General features: G+C 46.9%; 1 protein-coding gene and 1 long non-coding RNA gene across 2 annotated transcripts; one reads left to right on the top strand and one right to left on the bottom strand.

The window, feature by feature from the left end:
* Positions 1-2,394: 2,394 nt before the first annotated feature.
* On the top strand, positions 2,395-4,150 carry LOC132976015 (uncharacterized). The gene is made up of 3 exons (XR_009673352.1): positions 2,395-3,558; positions 3,797-3,830; positions 4,137-4,150. It is a non-coding gene; the product is annotated as an uncharacterized LOC132976015 (long non-coding RNA).
* Positions 4,151-6,552: 2,402 nt separating this feature from the next.
* On the bottom strand, positions 6,553-14,052 carry btbd3b (BTB (POZ) domain containing 3b). Its single transcript, XM_061039430.1, has 4 exons — positions 13,158-14,052; positions 12,025-12,115; positions 9,537-9,655; positions 6,553-8,018 (listed from the first exon to the last, which is right to left on the bottom strand). Exons 1-4 carry the CDS (start codon positions 13,478-13,480, stop codon positions 6,986-6,988), a joined length of 1,566 nt encoding a protein of 521 aa, XP_060895413.1. The 5' UTR covers positions 13,481-14,052; the 3' UTR covers positions 6,553-6,985.
* Positions 14,053-14,283: the final 231 nt, after the last annotated feature.

Below are 14,283 nucleotides of genomic sequence, written 5' to 3'. Positions count from 1 at the left end.
GACTCTTTTTCTGTCTTGTTTAACCCCGCTCTGCGCTCTGCATTAATATGCCCCGCAGGTCGTAGGCGTGTGTGTTTGTGCAGCATGTTAAACCACAGAGCGAGGAAACAACACCAGCCCTCTCTGATACCCGGGGACCTTTAGGTTCTGTTCTCAGACCCGTCTGCACTCAGAACAATCAATCTCACACAGCAGTGAGAATGCTGATCAGTGGTAATCCACAGTCCTCCCTGCAGTCACACCCAATCTTTTCATCCTTAATCCCTCTTGAACAATAATTAAACCCTCAATGAGAACTCTTCTCTTCGGGCTAAATGTGCCGATTGTGCCGCTTATTCTGCTCCCCCCCCCCCCCCCCCCCAATTAACCACATCAGAGGATCATAAGTAAAGCTGAGATCTTCATCCTTAAAGGTGGAGTCTGTAGAAATGTTTGTAAACATTCAAACTAAGCCCCTCCTCCTGGGCTCATCCCCCCAGAAGTCCCGCCCCCTGCAGGATGTAGTGTGTACGTTTACTGCTTCTAGCTACACTGCAAGCTAACACACGCTAGCACAAGCTAACCGCCGGTGTTTGTCACCTTCCTGTCCAACAGGAAGTAGACCAACTCCACGTCCACGGGTAAAAGACAACACAAGGTTCACCCTCGTTTTAGAACCAGCTTTATCCACTTGGTGTTTCTCCTCACTCTCATTATATTTTCTCTTCTTTGCTGCTACGTCCACGTCCGTCATTTTCCCCGGTTTGAACGGCGTCCAATCACTGAATTGTATCCACTCCTAAACTCACCTGCTGCGCTGTCATTGGCTGGAGGAAACACACCAGCTCCGCCCACAAACGTCCCGAGACGACCAGAACAAATCAGAACAGTAAAATCCAGTCAGAGGACAGAGTCTCTGCAGACACAGTCACCACCACACATGTACGGAGGCCCAGAAGGGACAATGGAGCAGCTTCACTTTAGGAGAAGACTGTGTTTTATTTTGAAGGAGAAAGCTGCAGACTCCATCTTTAACTTCTACTGTAGCATTTGGAGAAACATGTTGTCTCTGGGCTCTCTGTAACACGCTCTCCTCCATGTTTCCCCTTCACTGAAACACTAATTATAATCAGAAGTCTAACCATGCGTTTTATTTTTAGCCCAGCAGGATTTAATTACAGTTCATTCCAACAGTTAACACATTAAATGGCATCTCTCATCAAATTAAATCCCAATCATTCTTTAGAAATGGTCCTGATTAAATAACGACCGTGATTGAGTCATTTTCCAAAAGGCTGTTGGACGACTAAAATATGGACTCTGATATACGAGATGATCAGAGCTGTCAACACGACTGTGTTCAACGTTCGATCTTTTTATGTGAACGTGCTTCAAGGAAAACAGAACGCTTTCCAGATCTAACATGTTGTCCTTCCTGATACCGATTCTAAGACCTGGACGAGTCTGACGCCCCCTCTGACTCCAGTTTATGACCTTTGTTACTTATTGAACATCTTTAAGCTCTACTGCTCCCCGTGTGTGTGAAGGTGATGTAAACTTTATTTCAGACTGTTATGAGGTGTCATCTAAAGCAGGGGTCCCCAAAACGTTTCAGCCCTTGACCCCCCCCCCCCCCCCCCCCCAAAATAACGGTGCCACACTATTGCCAAAACACATAATAATATTTAAGTAATTTAATGTAAGAAATGCTCAAAGCACCCGTAATCTCTTGAAGTACATTTTTGTATTTTTCATAATAATGGATAAGTTTTGCTATTTTTTATGGTTTTGGAAGGAATTTCGCGACCCCCACTTTGGGAACGACTGATCTAAAGGTCAGAATAAACGACAGAGATCAATTTGAATCAATCCGTGGATCTTTAAGGATGTCATGTGTTTGGATTAAATCTTTAACTGGATATTAATCGTGGGGACTCGTTTTTAGTGGAATATTACGATCAGGAGAGTTCAGTCAATCTTCAAAAGGTTAAAAGGCGTTGTTTGGTTGTCGGTGGTCTGACAGGTGTGTAGGTTGTGGCTGCTGTCGTGGTCTGACCTGCACACACCGCGACTAGTTTTTTATTTTTTTTAAAGATTTATTTTTGGGCTTTTTGTGCCTTTAATGGAGAGATAGGACAGTGGATAGAGTCTGAAATCAGGGAGAGAGAGAGAGTGAATGGGAATGACATGCAGGAAAGGAGCCACAGGTCGGACTTGAACCTGGTCCGCACGCTTGGAGGACTACAGCCTCTGTTCATGGGGCATGCACACTAACCACTGTGCCACCAGCGCCAGAACAAAGAAAGAGTCGCTAAAGGGTTCTAGGTTTTTGTCTCTGCATGCATTCTCATAACTCAGCGACCCTTATGTTGTGGTCACTCCTGACTCCTGACGTCTGGCACAGTCCCGTCCCCCCCGCCGCCTCCCGTGCAATTATGATGATCTCGCTCACAACATTAAAGCCACAGTGATGAAAATTGGCGCCGCAGCACGGAGTCCCCCAACATATTGAGATGAATTCATCACGGGCTTCATGCTCGTTGGAGATGTCAAACTATGTCTCAGCGTTATCGAGTGCCTCGCTAATCAAGTACCTGCCATAAGACTCCCAAGACTGATTCTGTTTAAAATGCAGCGACCACCAAGACAGATGATTCACTCAATGACTCATCGTAGTTCCACAGGACTCTCAAAGAAAGACATGTGGTTGTCGAGCTTTGTTTTGATCTTTGCTCGTCGAGAACATCTCCAACACAAAGATATAGAACCACTCTTCGTAAACTGTCTTCTTTTGTTCCGCAGACAGATTCTTTAAAGTTCAACCTCGGGTCAAACAGACAGTGAGGTATGCTGGGAATTTAAAACCTCTCGATTATTTTGACGTTGAGGATCGTTCCGACTCTTATCTTTATCTCTGAAAAAACTTGAAAACACACGATAGCCCCGTCAAGGACTCCGCCTGTCTGACTGCAGTCCATAAAAGACAAGATTGCAGGAATAGTTTGCCGTGCCGTCGACGTCTTCAGAAGTTATTGCTCATAAAAATAAAAAAAAAGACAAAGTTGTGAGTGGCTGTCATGCGATGTGCAGCAGGAGTAGCGTTGGAGTTTGACAGACAAAGAAGCGGGGAGTGTAAGTAGCATGAAGACGGGGATCATCAATCAGCAGACAAGCTCTGCTCGTTACTATAAATCACTGCTGAGCCAGAGGGCGTCATCTGTCCCCGTCCTCACACAATCAGAGGCAGCGAGCGGCGTTATGACTTTTCACAGATGGGAAAGAAAAAAACAATATGTACCACTTTGTTTTGTTTATTTGCTTCATCAACAATCATACACATTCGTCGGTCTCCCAGCACGTAAACACAGGACATGAACACCAGTTTGCCTGTCCATTGTCATCAGCAAACAAGCCTGTGGATGTTTATCCTGCATGAGGAAACATATTCAGTAGCACAGTCAAATCCAAAACAAAGAAAAATGCTTCATTAAAAAGAACGAGCCGACGTCAGTGCATTTCTGTACCACGTCTCGTCCTGCAGGTTCTCTATGGTCACATTGGTGAGGGAGTGCTCAGCAGGTCAGAGTGCACAGCAGGTCAGAGGGCTCAGCAGGTCAGAGTGCAGAGCAGGTCAGAGTGCTCAGCAGGTCAGAGTGCTCAGCAGGTCAGAGTGCTCAACAGGTCAGAGTGCAGAGCAGGTCAGAGTGCTCAGCAGGTCAGAGTGCTCAGCAGGTCAGAGTGCTCAGCAGGTCAGAGTGCTCAGCAGGTCAGAGTGCACAGCAGGTCAGAGTGCTCAGCAGGTCAGAGTGCTCAACAGGTCAGAGTGCTCAGCAGGTCAGAGTGCACAGCAGGTCAGAGTGCTCAGCAGGTCAGAGTGCTCAGCAGGTCAGAGTGCTCAGCAGGTCAGAGTGCTCAACAGGTCAGAGTGCAGAGCAGGTCAGAGTGCTCAGCAGGTCAGAGTGCTCAGCAGGTCAGAGTGCTCAGCAGGTCAGAGTGCTCAGCAGGTCAGAGTGCACAGCAGGTCAGAGTGCTCAGCAGGTCAGAGTGCTCAACAGGTCAGAGTGCTCAGCAGGTCAGAGTGCACAGCAGGTCAGAGTGCTCAGCAGGTCAGAGTGCTCAACAGGTCAGAGTGCTCAACAGGTCAGAGTGCAGAGCAGGTCGGAGTGCTCAGCAGGTCAGAGTGCTCAGCAGGTCAGAGTGCTCAACAGGTCAGAGTGCTCAACAGGTCAGAGTGCAGAGCAGGTCAGAGTGCTCAGCAGGTCAGAGTGCTCAACAGGTCAGAGTGCAGAGCAGGTCAGAGTGCTCAACAGGTCAGAGTGCTCAACAGGTCAGAGTGCTCAACAGGTCAGAGTGCTCAACAGGTCAGAGTGCTCAGCAGGTCAGAGTGCACAGCAGGTCAGAGTGCTCAACAGGTCAGAGTGCTCAGCAGGTCAGAGTGCTCAGCAGGTCAGAGTGCTCAACAGGTCAGAGTGCTCAACAGGTCAGAGTGCAGAGCAGGTCGGAGTGCTCAGCAGGTCAGAGTGCTCAGCAGGTCAGAGTGCTCAGCAGGTCAGAGTGCAGAGCAGGTCAGAGTGCTCAGCAGGTCAGAGTGCTCAGCAGGTCAGAGTGCTCAACAGGTCAGAGTGCTCAACAGGTCAGAGTGCTCAGCAGGTCAGAGTGCTCAGCAGGTCAGAGTGCTCAACAGGTCAGAGTGCTCAACAGGTCAGAGTGCAGAGCAGGTCAGAGTGCTCAGCAGGTCAGAGTGCTCAGCAGGTCAGAGTGCACAGGATTCAAGTCTGTAAGATACACAGCGTCAAAACACAAATCAATCATCGATCTTTAACTGTAAACAAAACGGAGGCGGCCGGACAATCAGCTGTACGCGTTAGATGAGATGGAACAGTTCTGCCCGTCCTGCTCGTGCTGCAATGCAGACGGATTAAAAAAAAAAAATAATAATAAAATAAATCCGTCATGTAGCGGACAGTTCTGACTGTAGCTCACAGTAAACATGAAACTGAGCCGCCTGTGGTGACTGAGAGGACTGCAGGTGCAGAGCAACATGCTACAGAGAAACTGTCAAGGGGGGGTCATGTGTCCCGTTATATCTAGTGCTCCCTAATCTAAGACCCCCTCAGCTCTAATCTAAGACCCCTTCAGATCTGATCTAATCTAAGACCCCTTCAGATCGGATCTAATCTAAGACCCCTTCAGCTCTAATCTAAGACACCTTCAGTGCTCAGTTAATAAGAAAACTGCATTTTTGATTGAAACCATTCAATTACAAATGCCTTCATGTAGAGTATCACACACTAACAATACCAGAATTTTAAAGGAGATCTATTCTGCTGCTCCATCTTTAAATACAAACATATAATCATATGATGTCCGTACTAAACCTCTGAAACAAAACATACACAGTTGTTGGTGTAATCCCTGGATGTGGTTTCCCGCTGCGCTAAACAAGACATTACGAGAACTTTGCGAGACTTGCCGAACTTGCTGAAGTATTCAAGCAAAGCATGGAGCAAAGTTGTAGGTCACGCCTACCTGGAAGCTCACTCAAATGTCCCTGTGACTTCAAACAGAACCAGCCAATCAGAGGAGAGTGGGCACGTGGGGAGGGGGGGCCTTCAAGAGACAGTAGCTGAAATGAAGCGTTTCAGGAAGAGGCTGAAATGAGGGATTTTACTGATGCCAGAATCAGATAAATAAGGAGGTTTTTTTGAGCTACACATCTCACACTGCTACTCAGCAGGCGTCCCATACTGACATCACTAATGGTGACAGTGAGGATAATAGATCTCCTTTAAACTTCCATAAGATTCTAGAAAAAAATCTGATGATTTCAATACCAAGGCAACACAAAGAGAAGTCCTAGGCACCTAATATCCGGTCATATCTTCTTTTTCAGTGCAGCTTAACTCCTGCACACTGTCTAAATTTCACAAATACATTTTCAGTGTTGATGTATTTTTGCAATCTAGACAACGTGCAGGAGTTTGGCTGAATGTTTTTATGGATTCATTCCTCTTCTTCTATCAAGCGACTTACAGCGGAGTGTGAAAAGTTCTCCAGGTAAACAACAAGCGATGCTGCATTACTGCAGATAGAATTCTTTCTCTGCAAATTAAACTAGAACCAGGGTGTTCTTAGACCCTGTGTACACAAAAGAATAGCGCCAGCTTAAAGCGTTGCAAACACAAACGGACAAATGTTTAAACCCGAATATTCCCCAAATGTTTCCTCCTAGCCCCTTGTACAATTTCCCAAGAAGTTGGGGTTAGTAGCGTTTTGAACGCGGTGAGCATGTTGGGGGGAGGACGTTTATAATGTTAGACCTTTGGGTGACCACTCCAATCTTGGCCGTAATGAAGCTCCTTCATTCTCTTGTCTGCTCACCAGACACTCTGAATACATCCGATTACACGTAGCTTTGATATAAAAGCAAAAAAACTGTTGTAATTGTGTTGCATCATGTTGCTTCATCCTCGTTTCTGCATCATCTCGTTTACGTCCTGAAGTCTTCTCGACATGTTCACATGGAGTGCACGTGTGAAAAAAGGCTGATCTGGAGTTTTCTTTCACTTCCAGTTAGGAATCTTTGAAATGCTTTAATGATCCAGAGTCCTGACATGAAATGCTTGTTGTTGGATACAGAATGTGAAGTATTGCTGCTCTATATGTGCATTCTATGCAAGCATAGAAACAATAAACATATCGTAGCATATTCATTATATAAGATATTTCTGTGGCCAGCGTTGACCCCATTTGTGGCATCATATACATTTCAGAATTTACATATTTTCATATTTACACATCAAGTGCGAGACACTTTTTTTTTTTTTAGGACTCAGAAACATAAATATGGTCCAACTCAAGAGGACCAAATTCTAAATTTAAAACCAAACAAGAGTTTTTTTTTAAGTGGCAAAATAGATAACAGAAAGTGACACTATGCACAAAGTGAACATTTTCTATTTTCCATAAGTGCACTGAAATGAGTCTAGTGCTCGCAGTGGAGCCGTCAAGCGTAGAAGATGAGCTCAGGAATCTGTCCCCCTTGCACCCCCGTGCCGTTAGTGCTGTCTGAGGAGCACTGAAACTGAAAGGTCACCTTCCCACACTGCACCTCTGTCATCCCCTCCTGTCCAAAGTAGCTCAGCTCGTTCCCGTCCAGAACCACGCTGGCCGTGTAGAAGGTGTCGGGCTCGATCTGCACCGGATACTCGAACCAAACTGGGAAGGTGTTGCTGGATCCATCAGAGAAGTATTTGCTGAGGTTTTGTCCCAGAAGTACTCCCTGGCGTTTCAGCTCAATCTTTGCACTGTATTCTGCCGAGCCGCAGCTCGACCCGTACAGACCAAACCCGGCGATGAAAACTCTTTTATCCACTGCAAACTGAATGCTGTCACAGCGGCCCCTGTAACGCCACTGGTTGCTCCGGTAGGCACAGGACTGGAATCTGTGGCAGCGCTGGGGTGTCAGACCCTTCCTCGGCTGGCTGACGAACTCCAGATCCGGTTTCTTGGCCGCTGTGTACCACAGGAAGATGTCATTGGTCTCAGTGAGCGTCAACACGCCCGACTGGGCCGCCCCGTTGGCAAAATCATCCAGAGCCATTGTCGGGATACGAATCAGGAACATGGCCTTCCCCAAAACCTTCCGCTTGTTATCAGTGGAGGAGGTGAGCTCCTGTCTCTGGCACTCAGCCTCGGCCCAGCTGAGCGCCGCCTCAAACACCGCTATCTCTTTAGCGTTGAGTGTCTCCCGCTGCAGGATACTCTCCAGGGTCTGAGAGTCGATGTCGCAGAAGCCCTCGGAGCGTAACGCCAGCTCGGCCTGGGCATCAATCACCTCCCAGCAGCGCTGCGTCAGCTCGGGCTCCTCGAACAGACAGCTCTGGGAGAGCAGCACACAGGCGTTTTTGGCACTCAGGCTGGTCTCCAGGAAGTTGACGCAGGCGCGTGCCAGGTGAGGGACGATGTACTTCTTGGCAGCGTAAAGAGTGGCTAACACGGTGTCAGCACTCAGGTCGATCTCATCGCAGTAAATGTATCTGTTGACAGAAAGAAGATCACACTGTGAAACAGAACAGAGGGCGTTATGAACATTTGAAGATATCTGTTTTTAGGAAGATATCTTCTAATCTGAGCGGTCTGTGGCGCCGCTCTGATGGCGTCCCTGACTCTTTTTTTTAATAGCCTTTTTCTGCCCGCGTTTTAGTAGCTTTGGTGTGACTGTGATAAGTGAACGTTAAGGTGCACCGTGGCGTTGATTATTTGCATGCTGCTGAGGACGGGTCAAACATTTTCACACCACATGAAGGTGAGCTGCCACTCGCTGTCACTCGCTAACACCAGAGACTCACTGCTGGCCTGCACACCTGCCCGAGGCCCTTGCTGCCTTGCTTGATATTCTCTCTAAGGAGCAAAATGGAGGAGCACCGCACCGACGCCAAGGTGTGTTCACTGAGACGTGTCCTGATACCGACATTCAAAACTCTCTGATGGAGCTGGACGGTTTCTCTTCCGTTGGTGTGGTCAGAAATAAAAGTTCAGGGAAGAGTTGAGGCGGAGGAATCTGTGTGTTAGTCCGGGACAGCTGGTGCAGAAAATGAGACTGTAAAAAACACAGACATTGACCTGTGTTGTTTTTATTCATTGAGTCTCCTGTGGGGGGCGGCTAACTTTGTGCAGCACTTGGAGCCCAACAAAAAGTATCCCCCTCGGGACGATGAAGTATATTGTATCACATATTGTAGATCAGGTCGGCAGAGTCACTCATCTCTTTTAAGTCTCTTCTTAAGACACACTTTTTCCGGCGAGCCTTTCCTGATTTTTGTTGATTTTAAATTGTTATTTTCACTTTTTAGAATTCCTTTAAAATAATTGTTTGTATTTTACAGTTCTTTTAAAAAGGGATTTTATATCTTAAAGTGATTTTTATTCCTTAATCTTGCCTTGTTTATTATTCTATGACCTGTTTTTATATTTGCTGTCCTTGTAAAGCACTTTGTAACTTGTTTTTGAAAAATATTATTATTGTTTCATATTGCATCCCATAGTTTCATATCTTGTTGAATTGCACCATATCATATTTTATCATATTGTATCAATTACACTTCTTTAAGCAAACTAATTTCAGCATCTGTTCAAAGCCACTTTGTTCAAAAACTGATTGAGATTCTAAAGAGAGTGAAGTTAATAATCTTCCTCCTGCACTCTGAACTACACTCTACTGTAGCTCGCTGCAAGAACACCGACAGTAAAACGCAGAGGGAGAAATGATGAAGGAGGTAAAATAACAACACAGAGGTATTCAGCAGGAACGTTCGAGGAGGACACAGATGAAATGAAAACAGACAGATATAGATTTAATCTCTGTGGGCGAGAGACGTTTAGCTCGTCATTTCTCCGGCGGGGTAAGTGATGAACAGATCCGATCCGACTTCACTTTGACTTTACTCTGCCCGTAAAGACGACATTATTTGTTTTTAAAATGATCCTACCACAGAACCGGGCAGTTAGGGGGAAGAATAAAAAAATAAAAAAAAGATTGATGAGAGAGTTCTTACTTCAGCATCGCCAGAAATGCTGCTGGCTCCACATCTGGAATATGGATTTCATCCTTGTTCTCAGCCAGTTCCCCATAAAACATGGCGTGAAACACGGAGCTGCCGACAGCCAGAACATACTGCGGAGAGAGGAGGAGGAAACCAGAGTGAGAGAGAGAGAGAGAGAGAGAGCGCACACAGCTCATCCTTTTCCTCAGGAGTGAGAAGAAGGCGAGTAACTAACGACTGGATTAGTCTAAACTATGACTCTAATAACGTTAGCTCACATGTTCTCTTACTCTTTACACAAAAAAAAACACAAATCTGATGGTGAACATTGAACGATGCCCCAGTTTGAACCTGTGTACTTCCTCACATAATGAGCCCCCCCTCCCCCCTCCCCCCTCCCGCCCAGAGGACCGGGAGGCAGATTTCTAATGAACACGATTTTTTTCCCTGATAAGAAAAACAAAAAAAAAAGGGGGAAATAATTCTGAATAACACAAGTGAACTGAGTGCAGCGTTTGTTTTTTTTAATTTCCTGAAATTAATGACTTTCTGAACATGTGATGAAATCAGACGCAACACACAGCTAGCTTTTGTTCCAGTAATTAGCGTGGCGTGTGAGTCTTCTGTAATTATCCTGTGGTACAGTCATGTTTGACAATATGTGTGTGTGTGTGCAGAAAGAGTGTGTGTAGGTGGGTGTGTGGGTGGTATACATTTTCCCAAAAAGGTGCACAGACTTTCCAAAGTAACTTTCAATGAACCCGTTCTAAAATTGAAGCATGCAAATAAGTATTTTTGAATACAATGGCGTTGTTGTTGTTGTTGTTGTTGTTGTTGTTATTGTTAAAAACTCAAATGTATGTCTGGATTTTCTCAGTCGGAGGTCAGCTGGAAGACGGCTGCTTTCTCACTCGGATTTACAGACTAGTGCATAAAATCCACACATTAGAATAAGATCAGCGTCACCTTTTGACCCCGTATATTCCACACAAGTTCACATTAATTACGGGCGTTAGCTCCGAGGTTTCGTCCTCCGTCTTGCCGGGATATAACTGTGAATTAAATCATAATGCATATCTGACTTCCTGCCAAATGGACACAATAAAGATTGCAGCCCTGAACGTCATTTTATCCCGTCGGCATAATGTCTCAGCATAAAGTGCAGTCGAGTCATCCTCGATGTCCTCCCTCCGCTAACTGCTCGCTATAAATGCATAAAGTGCTCTGCAGCTACCAATCACAGTCTGGGTCCACATAAAGACCCGTGCAGGGCCCGACCGACTGAGAGCACATGTGGGACGGACACGAGGGTTAAATTCATGGCTGCAGAATCACTTGTAAGATCGAATGTGGATTTTATAATCACATTCAAGCGGTTGTTAGAATAATGGGCTTTTAGAGGGGGCGGGGCAACGACGACTCTAAATGAATCATTTATGAGAAGATCTTGGGAAACACGAGGTCACAAGGTGGCATGGGCGTCTAAGTGGGGGAGAACGTTAACTTTCACCCGAGTTGGTCTGCTTCCTGTTGGAAAGGCAGGTGATAAACACAGTTAGCTTGTGCTAGCGTGTGTTAGCTTGCAGTGTAGCTACAAGCAGTAAGCGTACACACTACATCCTGCAGGGAGTGAGAGCTTCTGGGGGGGTGTTGAGCCCAGGAGGAGGGGCTTTAACTTTCACCTGCAGACGTGGAGTTGGTCTGCTTCCTGTTGGACAGGCAGGTGACAAACACTTAGCTTGTGCTAGCGCGCCGTAGCTTGCACTGTTGGTACAAGCAGCTAACACATCCTGCAGGGAGTAAGAGCTTCTGGGGGGGGGGGATGAGCTCAGGAGGAGGGGCCAGTTTGGATTTTGTGTTTACAAGCTGCAAACAACATTTCCACTGACTCGACCTTTAACCTTTTATTGCATCGTGTGTGTTATGTCTCAGGGCTGCCTCAGGATGTGGTGGAGGGGCCCGATAAGAGATCTTTTCATGAGGCCCTGAAGACGCCCCCCTTTGAGGAAAGAAAGCGATGTCGACCTGCAGCTCACATCTGTCAAATAAACGTCTGATCACGAGCTAAATGACAACAATCAGAGCTTTTTAGAGTCCTGCTTCTGTCTCTCAGAAAAGTGAAATCTAATGAAGCGGATGAGAGGCGCAGAGCTCTCCGTGCTGCTGGAGGTGTTTGATTAAAAGTTGAGTGATTGCAGAGCTGCCTGTGAACCACAGCAGAGACAAAGACGATCCTTTTCTTTGAGATGACTGCTGAGGAGGAGATCCCGTCCTCCGTCTCCCACTCCCCGCCTCCCACCCCTCAGCCTCATTTACATAAATAATTGAAGACTGTCTCAAAAAAGACACATGGTGCGGAAGTGAGAGCGGAGCACAAAGGATCTCGGATATGATACGAGCAACACGGGGGCTGCAGGGCTGACTTGATTGCTCGCTTGTTTGTTTCTTCATTTCCTTCCCTTTCTGACGTGATTTTCTCATTGGTCGATGGAAGTCTTACTCTGTGTCCTGGCAGCCGCTGGGTCCGTCCCGTCTGACCCACCACGAAGTGAACGTCTGCCATCAGCTCATTGTTGAACATTACTGAGTTTCTGAGAAGGAAAATACAGAAAAGAAGAAAAAGAGGAATTCATTTGCATATCTGGGTTAGCACATTTGTTTCATGCCAGAAGAAGAAAAGAGGACTATAGCTTATTTCAAAAGTAAGATTTGATGCACACAGTCTCATTTATTTATGTTTAATGTGAGCACAAACTTCTTTATTTGGTTAATCCATGTAATATTGATCTCTCCTGCTTCTCTAAAAGGTAGAAACAGAGTATTTAGTGAAGTGTCCTCGTTCCTAAAAGATTTAAGATTCTTTTTTTTCTCTAGATCAGACGAGTGATCCCTGTGAGAGTCTGGGTCTTATACCCCCGAGAGACTCAGACCACAGCCTGACAAACTAACCTTAAGACTCAAAGACTTCTCATTTCTTAAACTCTGTGTACATAAATAAAGACCGAGCAGACAATGAGGTGGATGGAAACCCCCCCGCTGTGAGAGAACGGGCCCAACAATAACGCTGCGTTCATATATATTATTGAGCAAGTGGAACATGTCACAGAGGTGGGTAAACAGCCCCATGATGTTCTGGACAGACAACAAAGCGTCCGTTTCATCGTGGACAGCTGGAGGGTGGGGGTGGTGGGGGGGCAGAGGGGGTCTTTTGCTGATAGGCCAAGGTAAATATTTAGCTTTTAGTGCAGAGCAGCTTCTGCCTGTTGTGCAAATCAAACGCATGCAGCCGCTCGTCCGCCCTCTGTTATGACAGAGCGGCAAAGTGTGCAGGAGGGGCGGTAAACACAGATTCCCCCCCCCCCCCCCCCCCCCCCAGCAGATCCAGGGCAGGGCAGGGGGAGCACCCACTGTTGCTCACACCGACCCACACACACACTCACAAACACACACACAAAGAGCTACACATGCAAGCTTAAAGACTGTACAGAAGTGATTTTTGATTTGTTTTTATCACCTCAAAAATATACAAAAAAAACAAATTCTCATCAAACTTTTAGAATTTTAAACGGCATCTTTCCTGTTTTGTACCCAAACAGTTCAGGTTCAGAAATCGGGCCGCTCAGTTGCACCTACCTCTCTCTGATGGTGGAGTAGAGTCCTTGCCAGTTGCAGTTCTGTATGGTGTTGTTGTTGTTCAGGTTCTGCTGCTGGTACTGCTGCACGGTGGTGGTGGTGGTGGTGGTGGACGCCGGCTTTTTGGTGGGAAAAATGTCCGCTGCCATCTTCTTCTTCTTCTTGCTCCTCAGAGTGATTATCTCATAGCAGACCGGGGGCAGCTTGGAGCTCCCGCTGGCATTCCCTTTCTTGGAGCTCTTACTCGACTTGCTTTTCACCGACTCGGGAAGCATCAAGAAGAAAGTCAGACATTTCATGTTCCTTCCTTTGGCATCGACCATGAGTGTGTTCAACTGCCGAGCAGTGCGAGTGCATGCAGAGAAGACATTCACCAGGAGCAGGCAGGTGGAGGGGGGACAGAGGGGGACAGGACAGCAGAGTAAGAGGTTTCACCTTGCAGGGGGGGACTCTCTTCTGTTCTCCCTTTACTTCACTCAGGTTCACACAGGAGATCCAAAAGCACTTTTCCTGTGTGAAGTTTGATCCGCTGATTCAGGCGCTCTTTGGCTTTCCATATCTGCCCGTCCAGTACGATGAGATCAGCTCCTTAAAATCACTCCTTTTCCTCCTCTGCTCCTCTTCCTCTCTCACTCACTGCTTTGCTGAGGGTTGGCCTGACAGCCCCAGATTTAGTGCAGCTGCAGTGGTCCTCTCACAGGCAGCGATGTTCCCTCAGTTCCTTTCATTTCCCGCTCTTACTCCTCCCGTGCGTCTCTTCCTCTGTCAGTCTCCCCTCGGCTGCGGATGGTTTTTTTTCTCCCCTACACTTCTCCTTTTTCTCCTCCATGGAGCAGAGTCCTCGGCAGGATGCTGGAGCCGCAGATGCTGCGCTGCTCTCCTCAGCCTCTCGTTCTGCTGACTACAGAGGTTGAATGAGAGAGAGCGCAGAGGAGATGGAGAGCCCCCCCCTCCCTCCCTCCCTCCCTCCCTCCCTCCCTCCGCCTCCAGCCCCTCACAGCACAGCGCTCCTCTCTCTCTCTGCCTCAGCCAATGACAGCGGACAGCATTCATGATTGGCTCATGCAGCCGAGTGCAGCACATACTTGAATATTCAATAGTCAACGACTCAATTAAAGTGACAGCC

This window comes from Labrus mixtus, chromosome 6 (assembly GCF_963584025.1).
Source record: "Labrus mixtus chromosome 6, fLabMix1.1, whole genome shotgun sequence".
Taxonomy (NCBI): Eukaryota; Metazoa; Chordata; class Actinopteri; order Labriformes; family Labridae; genus Labrus; species Labrus mixtus.
This window is presented reverse-complemented; position numbering and strand designations above follow the sequence as displayed.